Source organism: Anomalospiza imberbis, chromosome 3, assembly GCF_031753505.1.
Source record: "Anomalospiza imberbis isolate Cuckoo-Finch-1a 21T00152 chromosome 3, ASM3175350v1, whole genome shotgun sequence".
In the NCBI taxonomy this organism is placed as follows: Eukaryota; Metazoa; Chordata; class Aves; order Passeriformes; family Viduidae; genus Anomalospiza; species Anomalospiza imberbis.
The window spans coordinates 97,050,116-97,071,514 of NC_089683.1; the positions used below are offsets into that span (position 1 = coordinate 97,050,116).

The following is a 21,399-nucleotide window of genomic DNA, read 5'->3' on the forward strand; positions in this document are numbered from 1 at the left end:
TTTGACCAGACATCTCATGGTTGTATATTTGTTAATATGTGTATGAACCAACTTCTAGTCTGATGTTTAAAAGATAAGGGCTCTTACAAAATTCTGATTTGCTTTTTTCCCCTTTTTTTCCCTTTTTTTTTTTTTTTCCCAGAGAAACAAACATTTGGTACTAGCAACCATAATTATTACATACCAATTATTCAGGCTATTCACCAAATTACATGTGATTGTTTCCACAGCAAAACACATTTTTACATACCCGTAGCACAACACTAGCCTTGGCCTAAGTCTGGGGGATTACAGAGATTAGATACCAACCATGGTTAGCATCATCTTCTGATAAACTGGAGCATCAGTAGGGTGCAGAGTTATAGCCTTGAGGCAGAGAAAATGGTATTTAGGGCTCTTAGAAAATCTTGGTTTAGGGATTGCATAGGAATGATAAATAGATTTTTGCAAGGTTTTATGGGGACACTGTTGTTAACTTTTGCAGTAATTATTGAACTCCTTTCTTGTTGCTTGAGAACTGGTAGTCTCATTTGTTTGTCACTGTTCAATCATTGGAGTGAAGCACTCAGTAACAAATTGCAGCATGGGGAAGTACTAAAGTTGTCTATTTCAAGCAACATTTGAATACTGAAAACATAGGTAAAATGAAAGGCAAAGGTTAATGATTTAATAACAAGGTCTCCAGGACTGTGCCATATGTCTAGAAGGCAGTAATTTGCATTTGTTTCCTGTAGGGTGACTTTACTGAGGAACTGAAGGCACTTAGCATATGCAGATGCTGAAACTCTTCTATGCATCTTTAAAAAATATAAAGTCTGTGATGGAGACTTTAGAGATGTCAAAGGAGAAGGAGTGAGGCACTGAAAGACAGAAGGGTACTGATGTGGGCAGGGAGTGACTAAGAGTGGAGATGGTTATGTGCTCTCAAAAGCTGTGGGGACACCAGGATGGTTAATGAAGGCAAATAGGCTCTGTTTAGGGAAGGGATGTTTATGTGCTTGATAGAATTGCATATATAGCAAATCACCTTAAATACATTTAGTGGTTACCACTATTTGTATACAAAGCAAAACCATAATTACAAAGCTGCTCTTGTTTTTGAAATGTCATGTGCTGAACAAGTTGTAGATATTTGTAGGACATGGTAATGTCAAAGATCACCTGAGTGTGAAAAAGATAGGTTTATGGGTAGCAGCTGCACTCACAAACCAGCTGAAGCTAAATTCTCGTTTGTGTCATGTTGTGAAAACTCAACTTTCTTCAAGTATTTGACACTGGCTTCTGCAGAACCTGCAGCAGATGCAGTGGGTGGTGGGTGGCTGTAGACCGGGCATCTGGTAGAGCAAGAGACTGGCGGCCTCAGGCTCTTCAACATTTCTCTGATGCTGGTCAGGCTGTGCAGTACGTGCAACAGCATCATTAATGTCCCTTTGTTCTTCCCCAGTGCTGTATGAACAGCTTGGGGCAGAAAAAAATCTTCTTATGTTGAGCTTGCTGATGATGACAATGTCTTGTGAAATTCAGTAGCTTCTCTTTGCCTTTTTGATCATGCTGATAGCTTCTTCTGGAACCACCTCCATTATATTGACTCTCTTACTTTTTTGAAGTGTTTCAAAAAGTTCAAGGAAAAGTGTTTTGTTGGGGTTTTTTTTTATTTTAATTTGATTATATTGGTTGATTGGATGGCAGTATTAGAAAAGTGAGTCCTAAGCACAGTTGGAATGGCAAGTTCCTAGACAGTTCAGCACACACATCCAGCAGCCTTCCCTCTCCTACTGATTTCCCCAATGTTGTCTGAAGATAAATTACAGACATGAAATAGTGTACAGGTCAGATGCCTAGCACGAAAGCCAAGGGCTTTGGCTCTGGCTGAGTGGCCAAGCTCCCACCAGGCGTCCCCCGCAGGTTAGCTGCAGGGTATTGAACTCGCTGCTCCAGTCCAGCTTGTAGAGCTCACAATCTCAAATTTCTCAAAATTGTTCACTGGATCTCTGCTCAAAACAAACAAACAAAAAAAAAAAAAAGTGAGCACCCCCAAGTCCTTTTGTAAAGCTTAATAATAGTTCACAAATAATTGTAATACATTAGGAAAAAAAATACACCATTTATAGCAAAATATGTCCAATGTCTGCAGTAAGGGACTGGTTTTGTTGTCCTTTCACAGCACATTTTAAAAGAGTGTAAGAGCACTAACTGATGCAGACATGAGTACTAGGACTAGCTGAAAACGTGGCCATTTTGTGCTTTTGCCTGCCCTGTTTATGCCCTGTTCAGTACTAATGGCACTCTATGGGATGTCACTGGCCACAGCACTTTTGCTCTTATATATAAACTAAATTTAAGGAATTTCAGTGTTTGTTGTGCACAGTGAACCTCTGGGAAAGCTTCAACCTTTGACCTCTGTAATGGGTTATGACAGGGAAGATTCGTAAGAGCTTGATTTAGACTCATCTCTGGAAAGCTGGTTAAAAATATTCAACTACCATGTTCTTCTTTCTCCCCCATCTCAGTAAAGGTCCTCCTAAAATACATACTCTGACACTTCATTTTTGTCATTTCTTTGGGAGCCCTGTAGGGAAGGCTGCTTGTAAGGAAATGATTAAATTATATTCGTATTTTTGCTTTAAAATTGTCTTGGTGGTAGTCCAAGAAGCATTTTGTTGATCTTCCAAATTTTCACGTGCTTTAATATTAATCTATTTTCATCAATGTGACCTGCCCCAGCAATAACATTTGTTTGTAATTGGGCTCATAATGTTTGCAGAAGAGACAGAAAAACTAAATTAAATTTATCCGAGACTTTAAAAAATCTTATTCTGAGAAAAATGAGGGATTTATTAGAATATATGAAGACATTTGACAATATTGGGGTAATTCACAAACCTGAATAAAGAAATATGGTAGCAGAACTCTTTCATTTTGCTCCGACAAAGTAGAAATTTCTTTCTTTGAAATACTTTACCAGTACCAGCTTACCAGTACCAGTTACCAGCTTTTAATTTTGTATTATATGTTAATAATTGTTTATGCTTGGGTTATGGCAGCAATTTCAGACTGAACATCTGGTAATGGCTCTTTGAGAAAGAGCCCTTTTATGTGGGTTGTATATCACAAATTAGAACTATCCCAAGTATCTAAAATTAAAGAATATATGTATTTTTAATGGTAACACAAGTAGTCTTCAGACCAAGCCAGAATACCTGTCTGTCAGTTCAGACTTTGAAATTCTGATTTTCTAATATAGCTTTTTTGTTAAGCCCGAGTGAAAGGCTATTTAATAAAAGAACAGAAGTGACTGGATTATTTAGTTAGAATGGTTATTACTAATGACTAATTACTTGCACTTTTAGAGCAGTCAATAATATTTTGTTGTTTTTCTTGCAAAATTGTTTGTAATCAAAGCCATTAAACAATCATTTAAATGGCGAGCCCGCTGTTTGCCCAGAACAGCTGGCTCGCTACATTAGCTTCTATAAATAAGTTTATTATTTTAGATGAAAGTTATAAAGCAACCTGTTTACCTCTACTGAAGTAAGTAGAATAGCTGAAAACATTGGTAAAAAAAGGATGAAGAGCATTGGAGCAAAATAAAGTCCTCCAAGTGTTCTTTATGCTTATTTATTATTTTAATCAAGCACAACTTCTCCGTGGTTTTGTGGTCTTAAGAAGGAGGAAAAGTGCTATTTCACTCTTCAGTTGACTGAAATGTTGTATTTTCCTTCTTTAAAATAGTGATTCTCCATGATTGTCCTCAGATGTTTTTGGAAGCACATAGACCTGAATGGAGAAATAATATGAAATATGAAAAAATACAGAAACTTTACTGTGTGGGGAGAATAAAAGCATTAGCATGAAATCTGTTCTCCTTTAGAATCACACATTGTTTAGAAACAGAGACGTCAGTGCCACATATGCTGAAAAAGTGGTCTAAGAGCTTTAATTTACCTTCGTCTGTCAGTGTTAATGGACAGAGCAAGTGCTGGAGCTGTTGTAAAACAAATCTGTTTTCCTTTTGTCTGCTCTGCCAGATAATGAAATAAAAGCTAAATTATCACTGATAAAAGTAATTTGCAGAAAAGCATTGATAAAAATATAACAGAGCTTGCCATTAGCAGTTTAAATGGATAATGTTTACTTGTAACCTACTTCTGTCCTCTGGTTTTTATTGTCAGTGAGGAAGGGCCTTTTCAATAGAGGCTTCAGGCAATAAAATTACGGGTATACTAAATCCTGGCATTGGTAAGTTTCTGAGGGATAACTCCTACTTTTTCCTCTTCTTTTTCTGTACTACAGTATTGCCAAATCAAAGTTTGTGCACAATTTGAAGTGCAATTATCAGTGTAATTTTATCCATCCCACCTTGAGGAATGTGTCTGCTCATGACAAAAACTGAGAAAATTATTTCTGTCATTGCAGCACTGGTAGCCCCTACCATGAGTTACACAAAACAGTTACTGTGAAAGTCTTCATTCCTCATGTTCAGGTGTGAGACACATACTTTCTTTTCTGTCTCTCTGTAGGTCTGTGTCTTTTCCGTATTTTTTTAAATATAGTATTTTAAATTTGAAATTGTGTCCCAGTTGCTCACAAAAATTCAGGAATGGGAAGGCAAAGACTTCTAAGCCCCATGTTTGTGTCTTCATGGTGATTCTAATGTGTACATATATGAATGTGCCCACACATCTACAAACATTTAAATTTTACCATTTTCTTGTAAACCAGACTTACTTCTCGTCATTTTTTAAATGCTTGGACCTCTTATTACATTGACAATTGGTAGCCAGTGTCCAGGGTAAAACATTAGCCATAGGGTATATGAAGGATGTTTAGTGTCTTGCAAAAGCTGGAAATCTCACTGGTACATTTGCAGTTTGTAAAAGTATTTATTTAAAGACATTGAATTCTGAGTGACCAAATAGGGAACCACTGCTAAACTTCAGCTGCAGTACTTAAAGTATTTTATAGTTGCAGCCTGGACACTGCTGTAAAGTGCTTGCCAGTTTGCAAATGTCAAGGACAGTTACCCTCTCACATTCCTAAATTACTTGCTCCTGACCATCCTTCAAAATACCTGCCCTTTCTCCAGCTCCTTCTTCAGCTATTGCTGCCAATTTCTGTTTCACTGTGTGACTGCAAGGACTGTAATCCTTGGGAAGGCTAGGTCTTGTTGGTCCACACAATCTGTAAAGTATATGAACTCCCTCTCCTTATCCTAAAAACTAAGACAATGGCACCTGAAAAGGTGGGGGAAGTCTTTTCCTGTGTGTGGCTGTGCAGATTATTAGCTAGAGCACACAGTCTTGCTGGTCTTGGTCAGATAATTCCTTACAGGCCCAGGCTAATACAATGTGCAAAGGTGCTATTGTTTTAATATTTTATTATGCATTAATGTCTTGATGTCTTCATGTCTAATGTAGGAGAAAATATCACATGTATGAACTTTCCAAAGTATTTTTATCTGACAAAAAACCTTTGTGTTAATCTTGTAAGCGATACGGATCTGTATTGTACTGTAGTGCCTTAGCATTTATTGTGGCTGACACTGTTTTTAGAAATCTATAATGTTATAATACTTTGAGCATTGCTTCTGTATTATGCCCATTCTGTGGGTAATCCTTTATTCTCTCTGCAGCTTCGAAGTGTTTAGAAAAAAGGGTAGTGTGCTATTAAAAATGTGTTTTTGGCAGAACAAGTAACTGAATTCTTTTTTGTCAATACTGGTCAAATACATTAAAGTTGTCTTCAAAGGTGAATTAGTGGCATAATGTTTAGATAGCAATACAATGGAGCAATAACAATGCCATACTGTAAGAAACCCTACATTCTAGTTGACTGATATAAATGCAAATTTAGGGCAATAACCTGAAGGTATGGTGGCAGAGGTCTGTTTGCAGTGTAGAGCAACAGGCAGGCAGGATGTGATGCACAAGGTGATTTCGTTCATGGCATGTTAAACACAACTTCAATGAAGTTAAACTTTGAGTAACTTCAAAGCTGTATTACCATAGCTGGATAACAAAGCAGTGTAATGTGTTGGCACTGTGTTTACACCTGAGAGAGAACAAAATGGAGTAGCAAAACTGAAGGAGTGTGAATGCCAATGTACAAGTAGATACAGGGGAAACTCTGCTGTTTGTCATATTTACTTCCTAATTTGTGATCTTGTAGGTGTGATTGGATGTTGAACAAAGCAGTTTCATGACAGAAAACGGTCCCCAGTTCCCTGATGAGAGTGAAGTAGAGAGGTAACTCCCAGAACTACTGAAACAGCAGCATGAAAGGAAATAGGACAACAACACGTCTGGTGAAAACTCAGTGTAAAATACAGATAGGGATGCAGAATTAAATCCTCAGGACAGCTAGTCTTAGACTGAGTTCTAGTTTGAACTTCAAATTCACCTTCAGGGAGGAGGATGCAAGGGCTCAACTCCTCCTGGCCTGTGATGTGAGTGCCAGAAGCACACTAGAAAATGAGCCAATTTAGGTAGTTTAGGTGAGCAGTTGGATCAGGGATAAAGCATGTAAGATCGGAGATACTTGGGCAGACAGCCATGAAAAGAAGTTTACTCAGGCCAAATTGGAAAAGACTTTTCAATAAATGAAATGGACTCTGCTTCACAGGACAGGTGTTCTCACTAGGGGAGCACTTAACTTTCTGAGGAGGACTGGCAGTGGCCTTGCATGTGCAAGGGGTAGCATGGGGCTCACTGAGCAGGTAGCCATGGGGGCTTGCCATGGATGAGGATACAGCAAGCTTGTGAGCAGAAACATGGGAAAAATACTTAAGCATCCAGAAAATAGATCCTGACATAAAGTATTCCAGTTCTAGTTTTTTGGGTTGTGGGGTTGGTTTGGTGTTTTTTTGAGGGCTGAGTTGTATCTGCACAGTTGCAGTCATGTATATTTATATGAAGGTTCTGCTTAATAGAAGGTACATTTTCATCTTCCCTTTAAAGTTTTTATGCAGTATCTTTTCCTCTTCTTTACTGGATCCCTGTGGGAATAAGAAGTGTATCTTTCTTGATGAAGCTACTGTGCAGGCTGAGCCCTTTTGTTCTTAAAAAGTGTTATTCATGGAGTTAAACAGAATTAATCTTTGTCCTCCTGACAGTTCTCAAAGCCTGGTTAATTAAGATGATCAGTGCTTGCATAACTAGGACTTAACAAAGTCCAGATGTTCCTGTATTTCAGGCACACCTGCACCTTTTCCCCTTTGTGAAGCAAGACACTTCGGGTGAAAAGTTCTTGACTCCTCTCTTTATCTAATTCTAGGTCTGCACTTAAAAATGTTTTCCATATTCTTGAAGTCTTTCTACACTCATGGTTTTTTTTTTTTTTGGTTGTGTGCTTTCCCTTTCCTCTCCCTAAATCTGCTGACGGCACACCCAAATCTTAATCCCATTTTCTGAATTGTGTTATCTACTTCCTCCAGAGATGGTTTGATAAAAATCTGGTTTCCAGTTCTCTCCATGTTTCAGGCTTCTTTGTAGAAGAGAACATCATTTAATGAACTTCTGTTTGTGGTCTTTCTTGCCTTTTTATATGGTTTTCATTCCAAATGCTCCTCAATATTTTATTTCTTTTTCTCTACTGAAATAGATTTGTATTGAGGCATTAGAAATACAATATCACAGACTAGTTACAGATTCATTCTCTCATGGCTTCTGGAATTATGTGAAACTCCCATTGTTTTCTATAATAGACTTATAGAAAAATTACTTTTTTTCCTTGCAGAGCCCTTGTTTTGCTTAAACTTTTCCCAAAACTGTTGTTTCTACCTACTTTCTCTTTTAAATCTTTATATCTCTCTCTTGATAGCCAAGTAACAGAGCTGATGTGGGTATCTAGATGTTCCTTCCCATGCTGAACAGTCACTGCCTCTTAATAGCTGATCTGGTGTAAGGAGTGTGACATGTCCCAGGAGAGTGTGAGAGAGAAGTATTTCCTGTTTATTGGCATTAAAACAACAGAAGAAAACATAAAAAATTACTTTGAAGAGTTGTGTTCCAATCTCCCATTGGTGCAAGTCAGAATAACTCCATTTAAGTTAGTATGATGAGGTAACAGGGACAGGTGTGATATGATTCCTGGAAGAAACACTTGGGAGGGGAGACCTTGCCTTTGTAGTATCACAGGCTATTCCTTCATCCTGAACTCTGTTGTGTCCCCCATGTCCTCTTCCTTTGTACCACAAATATTGGTGTTTGAATGGAGTTTCAGATGTTTATTGCAGTCCCTCCTTTCTTCGGGTCCCCTGTTTGTGCATAGGGATGAGTGTCAGTATTGGATCCCTGCTCTGAGTGGGAGTCACATGGGTCAGACATGGGACATGTCATGTCAAGTATGTTTTTCCCAGTTGCTTTGTTGCTGTTTTGTTTTTAATGCTAAAATGAGGAAGTGAGGAGTTTAATACTTCAAGATGATAATTTAAATAGCTGCAGCTCCCAAAAACATGGGAAAGAAATGTTTTGAGACTGGCTTTGCAAAGTTGCTTTAGTCAACTGTACCTCAGAGGGTATTCTCTGTGGCATTCCATCCTTCCCATGTAAACACTAGGGAAGGAGAGGTCACAGAAACAGGCTTTGCAGCTGCTGCCTGTAGCCACTCTTTGGTTTTTACTGTCCAGAGCAATCTGTCTGTAGAAATGTTTGTGCCTGGCCCATCGAGTGCTGATGGTGCGTGACAGTGAGTACGAGTGACAGCAGTGACTCTGGAAGCACCTGAGGAGTGACTTGCTGTGGCTGCTGCCTGTGGAAGGCAGAAGGGGAAATAGCATTCACCAGAGGCAAACACTGGATTTTCTGCTAACTGGGCTGGGGAGTGTTTGTGCATGTGAGGGTTTTTTTCTCCCAAAACCCCACAGCTTATCTTGCTTGTTTCTCTCTCTCTCCTCTCCCCTCTGGCCAAAACTGACTTTGTAATTCTTTGCTCTTTCCTGCTTGGCCTCATGTTTTCTCATGTTAAATGTTGGGTTTGAATTTGCACCTAGTTTCTGCACAGAACATAGGAGTGATGCAAGACCTGTTGGTTAGTAGGTTTTTCACAGTATGAACAGAGACTGAAAGTGAAGTGGTATTGGGTTGGTACACCAGTACCCAAAATAACTTCAGGCCTTTAAAAATAGGCAGTAAGAAATAAATTATAATGGAGGAAAAAGAAAATCTATACAAATATTTTGACAGTGAAGGTGACTGACCAGTAGAGCAAGTTTCTAAAGGTTGCAGTGGGTTGGCTTTGGTTCTCCATCCTTGAAAGTTGCTTAAGTTGGTCAGACTGTTATTTTAAAGAAATGCTCAGATTCAAATTGTATTAATTCAAGTGAATCCTGCAACCTCTGCTCTACAGGTTAGACAAGTTGTTGGCATTCTTCATTTCTGGGCTGATGAGTTTTGACGCTGTCATTCATCCTTCTCCCAGAGCTGTTAGCAAGCCAGAGCTTCAGGGAAACAAATCTTCATTCAGGTTTTTAATAAAACCTGCTGTAATCACAATGAACAAAATCCCTGTGTGTGCAGAGGCACAGACCTCTGCCCTACCTCAATATGAGCTGGGGCTTAATTGAAAATATAGCAAATACAGGAGAGCCTCTTTCTTCTTACATCCACTTCTTACGTGGTGGATTGGTTTTGTTCACTGTGTTTTTAGAAAGGTTTTGCCAGGCTTTGCTGGTTAAAGCTAAACAGCCTGATCTCAGCTGTGGTAAACATTTATTGGTAGATAATGCAACTTTATTTAGTATCCGTCATGAGAATCACCTGTTTGATTCTTAATGATCTGAGAGATTGCTTTCCTCTTAAGTGGCTAAACTGTGGTTAAAATATTCATCCACATGGGTTTGTTCTGGTATTAGCTGTTGTCTTACAGTCCTTGAAGATTTTTCCCAATGTTTTTAAGTTTACTTCAAAATCAACAGAAATTGAAGTCATACATTATCTGTATGAGGAAATGATAATATGAACAAAGGAGAAAAGTTTATATAGATAATTTTTATATACAGTAATTAATAAAATGGCTTTTAAAATTTTTAAAACATGTAATAAAATCAGTAGTATGTTCATGAAGTATATTTCTCCAAGGCTTGTTGCTTTATAAATGTACCATTGGCTAAAAACTATGTTAAATCAAGTCATATCTGTACAACTTAGATTGTGTCCATTAGATGTTACTATGCCTTGCTCTTTAATTATGACTCGTTTTCCATATGCCTTAGTCTTACATGTATTTCACAGAAGCATAAAGCTGTTCCAGTAAAAGAGTTAAATATTTATTCATGTTCTGTATTCTGTACTAAAGGACCTTTTTTTTTTCCCTGCCTACGAAGGGGTAAATATATTTTCATAACTACCCTTGGCCACAGCAGCATGTTGTGTACAAAGGTAGCTAACTGCACTGGCAGACACACACAGTTCAAAAGAATACATTAGCACAAGAAGCAACATTCCCTTTTGGATTCAGCTTCTATCAACATGCGTACGTGGTGCTCTCTCTGCGCCTGCCTCAGCCCTCCCCTGCACTTCTGCTGGTGGTGGTACAGTTGCTTCTCAGCCTACCTCGGCTTCGGCCTCTGTACCATCCCAGTTGTGTTTTCTAACAACATAGCCATGATTTTTGGCAGTGAGTGCAGCTTCTTTTCTTTTTTTCCTTCATGTTTTTTCCTTCTTTTTTTTTTTCTGTTTCTGAGAAAGTAGTTAGGTTTTGGGAAATTATGTAGTTCAGTTAATTGAGTTACATAATTTAGGGAAAGGATGAGAAGAAAAAAATGTTCTTTTCCAAGAACCACTGTAAGGAGGTAGGTTTACAAAACAGTGTTGGTAGTTACTGGGATGAGAGCACCCTCACTCCTGACTTGGGAGATGCCATCTGTTTTGTGTAACTCTTGTGGCCAGTTCTGTGTGTACTGATCCAGTTGCATGCATTTCAGCATGTGCATCTTGGACATTCTTGTCAGAAATTTGGTTGCTGTATAGTTAGAATCAAAACAGTGAATACTGAGGTACCACACCCTGACAGATGCACAGTTCTGATAGATCTCCAGGACCTGCCTAGTTGTAATGCAAGTTAGCAGTAATGTTAAGCTGGAAGCAAGTTAGCTGTAATGTTAAGTAAGCTGACAATTGTGGATGGTATCATATGAAACAAAAAAGTCTTGTTTCTTTTCTGGAAGAATTGAGTTCTTCTTACCTATGTTTTTCATAAACAGAATTTATAACAGCTGACTTCTGCCTCCTGCCCTCTTGGGGTGATGGGACCATGGTGGAGATGAGAATCAGGCCCAGTGTATGCATATGTGCCTTGTTTGCTTAAACTTAAGGAGAGAAAAATCTCCAACAGGAGTAACGCCAAAATACTGATACGTTAATTCATAGTTCTGAAGTAAAACCCAGAAAATAGAAAACAAATGTGGCCGTGTGAATTTACTTTTGTATCTGTACATAATTTCTTCCTAGCTATGCTGCTTCTCATGTTCATAATATTTTTTTTCCTTTTCCCAGAGTAACCGTTTTTTTATTGTAGCTACATAGAGGATGAGGAGTCAGTAGACAGTTGGAGTAGGGAAGCAATAAAGTAAAAAACACCAAAAGAGAAAGACTGCATCCAGTTATCTACTTTGTGTTACAATACAGACTGCCTTTATATCAGTTCCCTTTGAAAGTTAGTGTTTAGTGAGTAATTCAGGGTTATGTGTCAGAGGAGCTAGCAGCCGATTCCCGACAGAACCAAGCCTTAATTTTTAAAATATTTTAAATACTGCAGTTGAGTGTTGAGGGGCCACAACTGTTTCCTCCTCAAGTACTAGAGTTTCGATGTCCCTCTGGCTTCTGCCACAAGCATGGGTGCGGAGGGGCAGGCCAGCAGTGAGAAGACTCCTCAGGATTTTGCCAGGAGCTAAAGGTGTGTGTTTTGGGGTTACTGATTGCCCCCAGGTTACATCACTCCAGGCTTTGATTTTAGCTGTAAATTTAGAGGAATTGCCTAACTTGGCTGAAGTGACTGCTGCTTTTCTTGCCAGGTAGCTGAAGTAGTCTGAAGCTTTGGTGTTAATCCTTTTACCTTGTAGTTAGCAAAGAACAAAATTTAACCCAGCTCAAGCTACTAAATTTCGATTTTTATTGACTTAAACTAGTGGCAGACTTTTGAATAATAATGAGAACTCAAAATTACAGTATGCAAAGTTATCACTGCTCCAGTTTAACCCAATGACTTACTTAGGAGGAGAGAGACAATGAAAGAACTACTGTATAAAATAACAGCCCTCCAAAGAGAAAGCAGGGGCTGAGAATAAGCTGTGTCCTGGGATGTTTGTACAGACAAAACCCACACCCCACAGGGCAAAAAATGTAGCCTGGCCCTCAAAATCTACACTTGATCATTGTTGCAGGAAGTGGAGGAAGCTGTGTTACAAGGAATGATCAAAATTTAGAGCATCTGTATTGTTACTTTCAGGAATTATTCCCTGCTTGCCAAAGAAATGGCCGTTTAATCTGTCTTTCTGGATATCCATCATCTTACCATGGATGGATACAAATCGCCAAGAGATGGAGAAATCATTAACTTCCATTATTACCAAGTGCACGTTAACATGGTTAAAATCCAAAAGTAAAGAAGGGTTGGCATTATTTAATACAGATTTTATTGCAAGATCTGTTTTTTTTAACTTTAGTATTAGAAGATTTGACACTTCAGGAGGACAAAGCATGACTTATTAACAGAAAATCATTTTAGTGAGTGTTTTGAATGTTCTCTAAAGGAGACAAAATATTTTCATTTAGAGTTGGTGTGTGCCCTCGCTGCAGTCTTCAGAGCATCCATCACAGAGACCTCATGCTCGAAACAAGGTGACACAAAGTGGTGGAATTTCCGTTGTGGGCGCTCCCTGCCTTTCTATACAGACCTTACGAGTAAGGGTGCTGTAGTGAGCATCATCAGAGAGCAGCCCAAAGCCTCAGGAGAAGGAACTATTTCTGTGTTCCCAGTGCTGGAGCTTCACTTACTCAATCTTTGCTCTCTTGGAAACCTTGCTGATTGTGATGGAGACAAGCCTCTGTGAGACTGGCTTCAAGTTTACAGCTGTCTGCTGGTTTCAGAGACCCATTTAATTATGGATTATTTATTGCTTCTTTCTCTCTGGTTGCTGTTTTACCTGAAATATTTTATTAGTTCTAGCTGAAATTGGTAGGAAAAAAAATCACAGCTGAAAGGCATTGTAGTGGACTGTTTAGCAATTTTTTCAATTGTGTCAGTATAGTTACTTTTTCAATCCCTATAAATGCTTGTTATCCTGTATTTACTAGCCAATACACTTTTAAATTTCAGTTTTACTCTGAAAATTAGGATGTCTATTTGAGTCAGCTTACATCCAGTGCCTGTAGATGCATAAGAGAAGAAAGGGGGTATGGAGAGGTTTTGGTGGATGGCATTTTACGTGGCTCTTTTCGATGAAGATTTCTACATCTTTATGGCTTGCTGGGGGGTTTCAGGGGTTGGAGAACATACAACATATTGAAGGGTGGGCTGTTTATTTTCCCTGTGTTGTTTTTATGTACTGAAATATTGTAGTGAAAATAGCTGGGTGGGGTGTAACGAATGTTTTCAAAGACCTTCCTTTGAAAGAGGCTTTTTTCCAGCCTTTGGTGGTCACCACCCATTTTCCTGTGCTGTGCAGGCCTCTTTCATTGTTCCTACCCACAAAGGCCCCTTGTGTGAACCTGTCAGCAAATGTGCCAGCACAACGAGCTAAAATGTCATGAGATGGTGGTCCAAGCCTGCTGAAGCCCCCAGGTTTGCCCCCACAAATGCTGGTGGGTATTGCCCAAGGGACAACACAGAGTTAGATCGTAAAACTTGGGTTTTATCAACAATGCTCAGCGTGACTCTCTGTACTGTTTACAGTTGAGTGGGTTTGGGGCTGAAGCGTAGGTACGCATACCACTGATAGCTAAGTCACGCGATGGCAATGTTTGTCCTTTAGGCTTGAAATAAAGCTTAATTGAAAAATTGTCCCTGTTTACCTGCAGTTGTGCCATCTTATAATGCTGGTTGGGGTTTGGTATGGGCTGGGGATGTGGTCAGTGCCCCATTGAAAAATGAGGCTGGTTTTGAATTTAACTATGGCCCACCTCCCTCATCCCCCAGCCTGCAAATTGCACTTCATTCACCTTTAGCTTTAACCCGCTGGTGAAGAGATAAAGCACATCCTTTCATATGTGTTTTTTAGAGTAGGTAAATAGTTGGGTTATCTGAAAACAGATCTTAGCAATACCTGCTGAGCCTTTGAGAAACAATGTGTATGGACCTCTAGATTAGCTGTCAAAATTGACTGATTACTACAAGTAATGCCCCAAGATAAGGATCTCTCAATCTCTCAAACACAAATCCCTGATAGCCATCTGGGGTTGTGCATTGTCATAACCAACCTTATCCCCACCACTGCAGTGTGATTCCAGGAGAGAAAAGCAGAGTGATACATTTATCACCCACAAAAAACAATTTGCTGATTTAAAAGGAAGTTCAGTTTTGGCCAATGTTGAAACAGTAATTTCTGTTGTGCTATTTAGAGTGGTTGGTGCTGGGCCTTCTTTCGTCTGCACGTTCTCTCTGAAGCTTGCCTTGTCTTGGCTGGTGTCAGAGTTGATTGCCACAGGGAAGGAATCCATGATGTTGATGGAGAAGGGCAGTGCAAAACCAGTCTGGGGAGGGAAGACCTGAGCTGAGATGAATGGCTGGTCCACTGAGATTTGACCATGTGCTGTCCTCCTTGTTTTTCTCCAAATGTCCCTAATATTTGAGAAGATGGATGATGTTTTAAAGGGGGGCCGATCTGTTTTAAATGTGGGCTGCAGCAGCTTTACAAAGGTGACCCAGAGCTGTTTTGACCCTCTGTGAGCAGCATTGATGCTTTCTGAGTATGCAGTGACTTGGAGCAGGATACTGCACTTCCTGAAAGCTAAGCCAGAATAAAGTAATCTAGCCTTAATGTAGGCAAAAAGGCAGTGCCACTATCTGCTCTAACAGCTGATCAGCAGCCTGGCATCTCCTCTGCACGCTGTGGGCCTCAGGTGGTTCCATAGGGCTGTGCTTTGCCCTGGACAGAAAGCCTTTGGCACATCCTCTGAGGTACCAGGCTTGTGCTGGCGTGGCAACTGCGGGACAGGCTGGCACTCTCAGCATTGTAAAATAATCCAGGAAGAGATTAATGGCTGCCGAAATCCTAATACTTATCTTTCTGGTCAAGGTACTCATAAAACCAGAGGAAAAAAGGAAGAACATAAATCCTTAGACATTGTTTTGCTTACTATGATTAAATTTATCAGACTCTGTTGACATATGTGAACCTAAATGCTTTAAAAAATGTCAGTGCTCCTGCAGCCTCAGTGAGATTTGCAACATGGAACTTCCAAAGTGCTACATAGTTGCTGTGATAACTTTAGTATTTACAGTGATACCTTAAATCGCACTTGCAAAGTGTTTTTCTTTTAGTAGCTGCATTAAATGCAGTTAGTGGTATAAAGAAGATGCCAGTGCTATAAACATTTTAAAACTGTATAGGTGTAATGCTTTTTGTCTTAGTACCACCTTTTTTTTCTTTTTTTTTTTTTTTCCACAAATCAGTGCCAAGAATGTTAATGAAAATAAATAAAATACAAACCCAATACTTCAATGCATTTTAATTATTATGACTAAAGGTTCAGTCAGAGCTTCGGACACTGGAAAAGTTATAGTCTCATGTGTGCCTTTAAAGTACATATAAATTTATCCCCTGTAAAGAAAACCTGTTCCTGTCTATGTTACGTTCAGCTGTGAGGGTTTTGGTGTGATATGGCCTTAGTGAATCATAAATATGTTTGAAGGGACCAAAACTTTGGTATTCATTTAGGCCTCATCTCTTGATACTGTCATTGTAGTAGCCAAATCCTCTGTTGTTGTGCCAAGCATTCTAATGAGAATGGAAATGGGTTCCTCACTCTTAATTCACTCTCTTCTCTCCTCTGTCCCTGAGACACTCAGATTTCTCATTTTCCTATCATCTCACCTTTGGTTTGTTATTTAATGAGTATGTACAGAAACATAAGAAATTCCTCAAATGAGCCAAGGAGCTCATGGGGAGTTACTGTAAGTCAGGGCAGCTTTAAAGGAAGGGTGGGAGATACTTTATTTCCTTTTTTTGGTAATAGCCCTTTCTGTTAGTAGCTTTTCTTGTTACCTTCGAACTTTCATTTCCTTTATTAACAAATTCCCCATTTTGGTGTCCTTTGAGTTTATTTTGTCTGTGTACTGGGTTCTGTATCCCAGTGGGCAGCAACACTGCTTTAGCACTTGCCCTCCATGAGCATTCCACATATTTCAAAGTGGTTTTGGATTTTTTTCATCAGCCTGAAAATAACTCTGTGTCCTTTTCCTTCCTTTTGCTCTTGCTAGTGTGCTGAACTTGGGCATCTGGTGTCTTGTCACGCTTTAGAAATAGTTATTTTCACTGGAAAGAGGTATAAGGAGGAATCTGCATGGCACTGTGTATGGGTTTCCTTCACAGTTTTCATAGTTTGGCCGGAGTTCATGGGGAGTGAGTAAATTGCTGCTTCTAGCACTTTTTATTTACCAATGGTCACTTTTATTACTTTAACGGAGGGAGCTTTCAAATGCACAGCATGCCATCCAGAATAAACTGCTTGTCAGGTAGAATGGTTACAAATACTTTTTAAAGGAATTTTAAGGCTAAGTAAGCATGACTGCTGGCTGCTTGGTGTCTGGAAGCACATCTCTGGGGCAGTCAAGTGGTGTGGTTGTGAGATAGCTATGGAGTGCCTCACAGTCAGCAAAACTCCTTTTTTATTATTCTGGTTCAAATCAACTAGGGATTTGACAAGCAGAAAGTAATGCAAAATATAAGCTCAGCAAAAAATGTATTTACTAGTTTGAAATAAATCTTTTTTGTTATCTAAGGTAGTACTGCCTGTTAAAATACTTTTATTGAGTTTTTACAGGTTTGATTTTTTTTTTTTTTATGCTAAGCATCTGATTTTTCATTTATCTGTACTGTAAAGTATTTTCTTATCTTTGCATGCACAGAATGTATTTTTCTTTTTCTGCAAGTTAGCATTTGATGCTTTAACTCTAAACCATTCAAAATGAGCATTTGCTAGAGAAATTTCATGTGACAACTTAATTAACTGTGGATTCTTGACCTTTAAAGTGCTGAAGCTAGAAACATTTAATAACCAGCCATTGGATATAAAGTAATATGCTTGTTGTTTTACTAGCTTGCATACATGGCAGTTTGAAGCAAAGTCCAAGGGTCAACAAAATCATGAAGTAAACTCAAGCGGGTCTGTCTGAACTGCATAATTCAAAGTGCTGTCCGGATGTGTCACACAGAATGTAGGTACGAGCGAAGGCTACCGGCTTACTTATGAGATATTTTTCTGCAAGGTGTGCATTTCAGTTTCTCTGAAAGCTTCTGTGATCTGTAGCCTGCACAGTGGGAGTGTAATTCAGTGCAGTTGCTGCACTGCTGAATCTTAAACAAGCGTGGATGTGTGTGTGTATACAACCTGAGTATCGACCCACATGGACTCGTGAAGAGCAGTGAAACCCTGAGCAGAAGACTGCTGTCCTGGCAAGTCCCCTCCATCAGCTTAGAGGAGGCCACCAATGTCCTTGACAGAAGGGAGGACCCCTGATGCTGACTGCCTGGCACCCTCATCAGCTGAGTGGGTACCGAGGGCTTTGAGGGGGTTGGAACAGCCTGCAGGAAGGACCAGGGAGATGTATGGGTGGAGGTGGTGGGCAGGGATTACTGGTGTAGATGAAGTACTGATGGGATTTAAACTGCAGAGAGCGAATACTCAGAGTCAGTGGAAACAGGATTGAAACCTCAGCTCAGTCCCTGGCTGCTGAGCTGAGGAGGACTGCACGGGTGCCTAACCAAACTTTGGATCAGTGAGTGGTGCCATGTGCCGAAGCTCCCAGGCAGGGGATGATCTGTGTGCCCCATTGTTTGTGGGGCTGATCCTTCCTGTCTCTGGGTCACAGGTACCTTCTGAGGATATGCTGCAGCAGGACAGTGGCAGCAGTGCAGCCTGTGGCTGAGCCTAGCTGTCTCAGCTGTTTTCCTGGCTGCTGGAGCCTGGAGCTGTCACAGCACTAGGCACTGGGAAGGCAACTCCTAAGCTGACATGATAGTTTTGCAAGATTGTTTAAAACAGATGGGCTATATAGGGCTTCAGGTTTTGCCAATAAGTTGCAGTCCCTGAAGTTTCCAGACCTGCAGTAAGAGAGGCTTCAGAAAGTCAGATTATGATCTTCACCCCTGGTGTGCAAGACTTTGTCTGCAGGCATTCCTGCTGATTTTGGTGAAGCTGTGTTGCAAGGGCCTGCCGGACATGAGCAAAGAGATAGGAATCTGGCTCCTGGGATCCATGCAAGGCATTTCTACATCACCTGGGGTGTTTTCACCCAGTGGGATCAAGTGCTCTGTTCCTGAGCATGGGTGTACCCTTGGGACTAGTTTGGTGTTTGGATTCTAGGGATAACTGCTTATGAAAATTTGGAAGCTTCACCTTGGGAGCACAAACAGTTGCCAGTTGTTTGTCATCTTTTCTCACGTGCATTGGCCCATAAATTCTATTTTCAGAGTGCAAACTAAACCCATCAAGAAGGAGTGGGAAATCATGTAAACAGCTGTCCTGAGGGTACAGTGCTGTACTTGTGTTCTGTGTCACAGAACTGCCTGTGCCTCCGGAACTCTTCCATTCCCAATGGCTTGCACGCCCATAAGCAGTGCAGCACTGGCACATCATCCAGCAGCCCTGGGAGAGTTCTTGCTGGGAAGCAGCACCTCCCTGTTCCTTCTCAAGTCTCCTGACCACCTTTTATGTAGCCAAGTCCTGAATGGAGTCACCAGACCCATTTCTCAGCTTGGCTTCCCCATTTCCAAAAGAAATTTGAGCTTCTCCATTCCTTTCTTGGTTTATTGGGACCATTTATGCTGTGATTGCAGTGTGAGGGTGCATGTGCAGCTCAGTGGAGTCTTATCCTGCCCGATACTGGGATTCCTGAAGAAGCAGGTGTCTAGGAGCTCCTCAGAGGCTTACCTTGGAATACCCTCGGGCTTTGGACCAGCGTACAGGTGGCTTGATTGGTGGTGGCTTTCTCTGCTCTTCCCTCTGCACTTTTAGAAATCTGTCAGAGCGAGTGAGGTTTATGCTTGCGTTGCTTTCTCCGAGCAGTGACGCACATCTGTGCTTTTTTTTCTGCCACATAAGTGGGTGGTTTATGTGCTAGGAGGGAATGATTCATAAATTAGCTAGAGCCCAGACCTTTTCTCTATTGCCCGGGTGATGTGTGAAGAGGATTCAGTGTCAGCCTTTCTTTCCTCCTGGCCTTCAGTCATGCAGGTTGCAGTCACTTTACCACTCTCCAGCTATGGGTGGTCCAGCCTCACCCAGGGTGAAATGCTAATCATGTGGGTGTAACTGCAGAGAGAATTACTAATGGCCTACAGGTCTGCAAACAAAAATCATGAAAATACTGCTTTTTGCAGAATTCTGTCACTCAACTGCAATTTTGGGAGTCTTTTGCAACCAGGACAAGTAAGCACAGAGTGACCATCTTTGACGTGGACATCCCTGGGAGGCACAGCAAGCAAGCTTAGATGGAGGTCTTGAGTGGGGAAATGGCATGGGAGCATTTTAGGTCTTGGTGGGTTTATGCTGCCCTGGCTTCAATAGCAACACGACTCAAGGGTGTGCTGTGTGAGGGGAGATGGGGAGGAAAATTGAGGTGCAGGAAGCCACAAGAGGGGAATGCTTAATAGGCAAGTTGTTTGTTTATTTGAAATGATAATGGATGAGCAGAAAAGTCTTTTGAAAGCAGCCTGGCAGACTGATTCCTTCCCATTTTCTGATGTGAGAAAGCTCTTGTGTGGTGTGTAATGAACGGAGATGTCTCTCTGCAGAGGACCTTAGCAGGACAGTCAGAAGCAGTGTTGAGGGAATGCATCTGTAACAGAGAGAAAATCTTTCTCTGCTTATAGTGTTAATTCTTAGAAACTGTGAGCAACCCATGGATATTGAAACCAGTTTGTCTCATTAGCCACACTTCAAAATTATATTTACAGAGGTTAGAAAACTAAATATTTTTTTTGTGGCTGCAGTGGTGTCATGAGAGACCCTGTCTTATACAACCTATTTTTACTGTATAAATTGTGACCTGGCTTTGGCCTTGTTTCCCAAAGTTTCATAATTAAACGAGGAGGAACTGGATCTTGTTTTGCCCAAGTTGGTTGTAATGTGAAAATTGTGGCCTCTAGATTTAGAACAGAGCTCAAACATTTATGGTTGAAGTTATATTTTTCCAGCGACAATTGGAAATGCTCACAAATACCTCTACATAGTTTTTGTCTGTTTGGTTTTGTTTTGCTTCTACTCTTTTATTTTCTTGGTATAATTAGAAACTGAGATTTGTTCCCAGTCTAGCATCTGTACAGGCACAGAGCAGGCACATTTTTCTTTAGAGAGCAAGACACGTTTCTGAAAGTACCATCAGTGTTTGTATTATATGTGACTCTCCTGTAGCCAGCACCTGCCCCAGGAGAACATGGGGCATTTTTTGTTGTATCTTCTCAGATAGCTGTTAGAAGGGACTTTTTTTTCACATGGATGTAGTATGACTGTTACTTGGCAAGGAGAAAAGTATTGAGTTAGTGTCACCCTGTGAATTTCCTTTAGATTCAAACTTAGATGGGTTGGTGTTCACTTCAGCAATACCCTTGAAGTAATTATTGAAGTTGGATCTTGCCATTATGTACTGAAATGTGTGTAGGACTCCTCCAGTACACACCTTCTGTAACAGAGACCATTTTACAGAACCTTGGGAAAAATAATTGTGAAAGTGGTTTGCTGAGGGCTGATCATGGATCCTGAGAAGATAGTAGAATTTGAGCCCCCTTTCCCCATTAGCACACCCATTAGTGAGCACCTGTCTGATCCCACATATGTGCCCAGCATCTTGTGTTTTGCAGCACAGGGGCTCCACTGATGTGTTGTGAGCTCCCTCCTGCTTTGAGTGATGGTGTTGAGTGTCCAGTCTTGTTGAGCCACAGCAAACACCTTATTGTGACTTTACTCTTGGCATTTAATGCACGTCCTGGCTGGTTTTCCTTCTTACTAATTTATGAAGCCTCCTGTGGTTTCAATGCTAGAAACTTTTGCAGACTCGTCTAGGTCTTCAAGAAGCAGTAATCTTCTTTAGAATATTCTGCTATGGATTAATACTCCTATTTTAGGCAGTTTAGCATGAGACATATCATGGTTGAAACAGTTTCTAGAATTAAGTACTGCGATTAAGACTTGTTTTCCTCAAAATTTTCATGCAACAGAATATATTTATTTAAACTCTTGGTTT

General features: G+C 40.3%; 1 protein-coding gene across 3 annotated transcripts in view; it reads left to right on the forward strand.

Annotated features, from left to right (window-relative positions):
- The window catches only part of EPAS1 (endothelial PAS domain protein 1), a 76,731-nt gene that overhangs the window by 19,131 nt on the left and 36,201 nt on the right, over positions 1 to 21,399 (forward strand). Inside the window, exon 1 of one of the 3 annotated variants that reach the window (XM_068185888.1) lies at positions 17,570 to 17,705. The exons of 1 other annotated variant lie outside the window; for it this stretch is intronic. In XM_068185888.1, coding sequence (XP_068041989.1) covers positions 17,647 to 17,705 — 59 coding nt within the window. In that variant the 5' untranslated portion in view covers positions 17,570 to 17,646. Of the gene's footprint in view, positions 1 to 17,569; positions 17,706 to 21,399 lie in introns of those variants that run through there. One more of the 3 variants, XM_068185889.1, reaches the window with a different exon arrangement.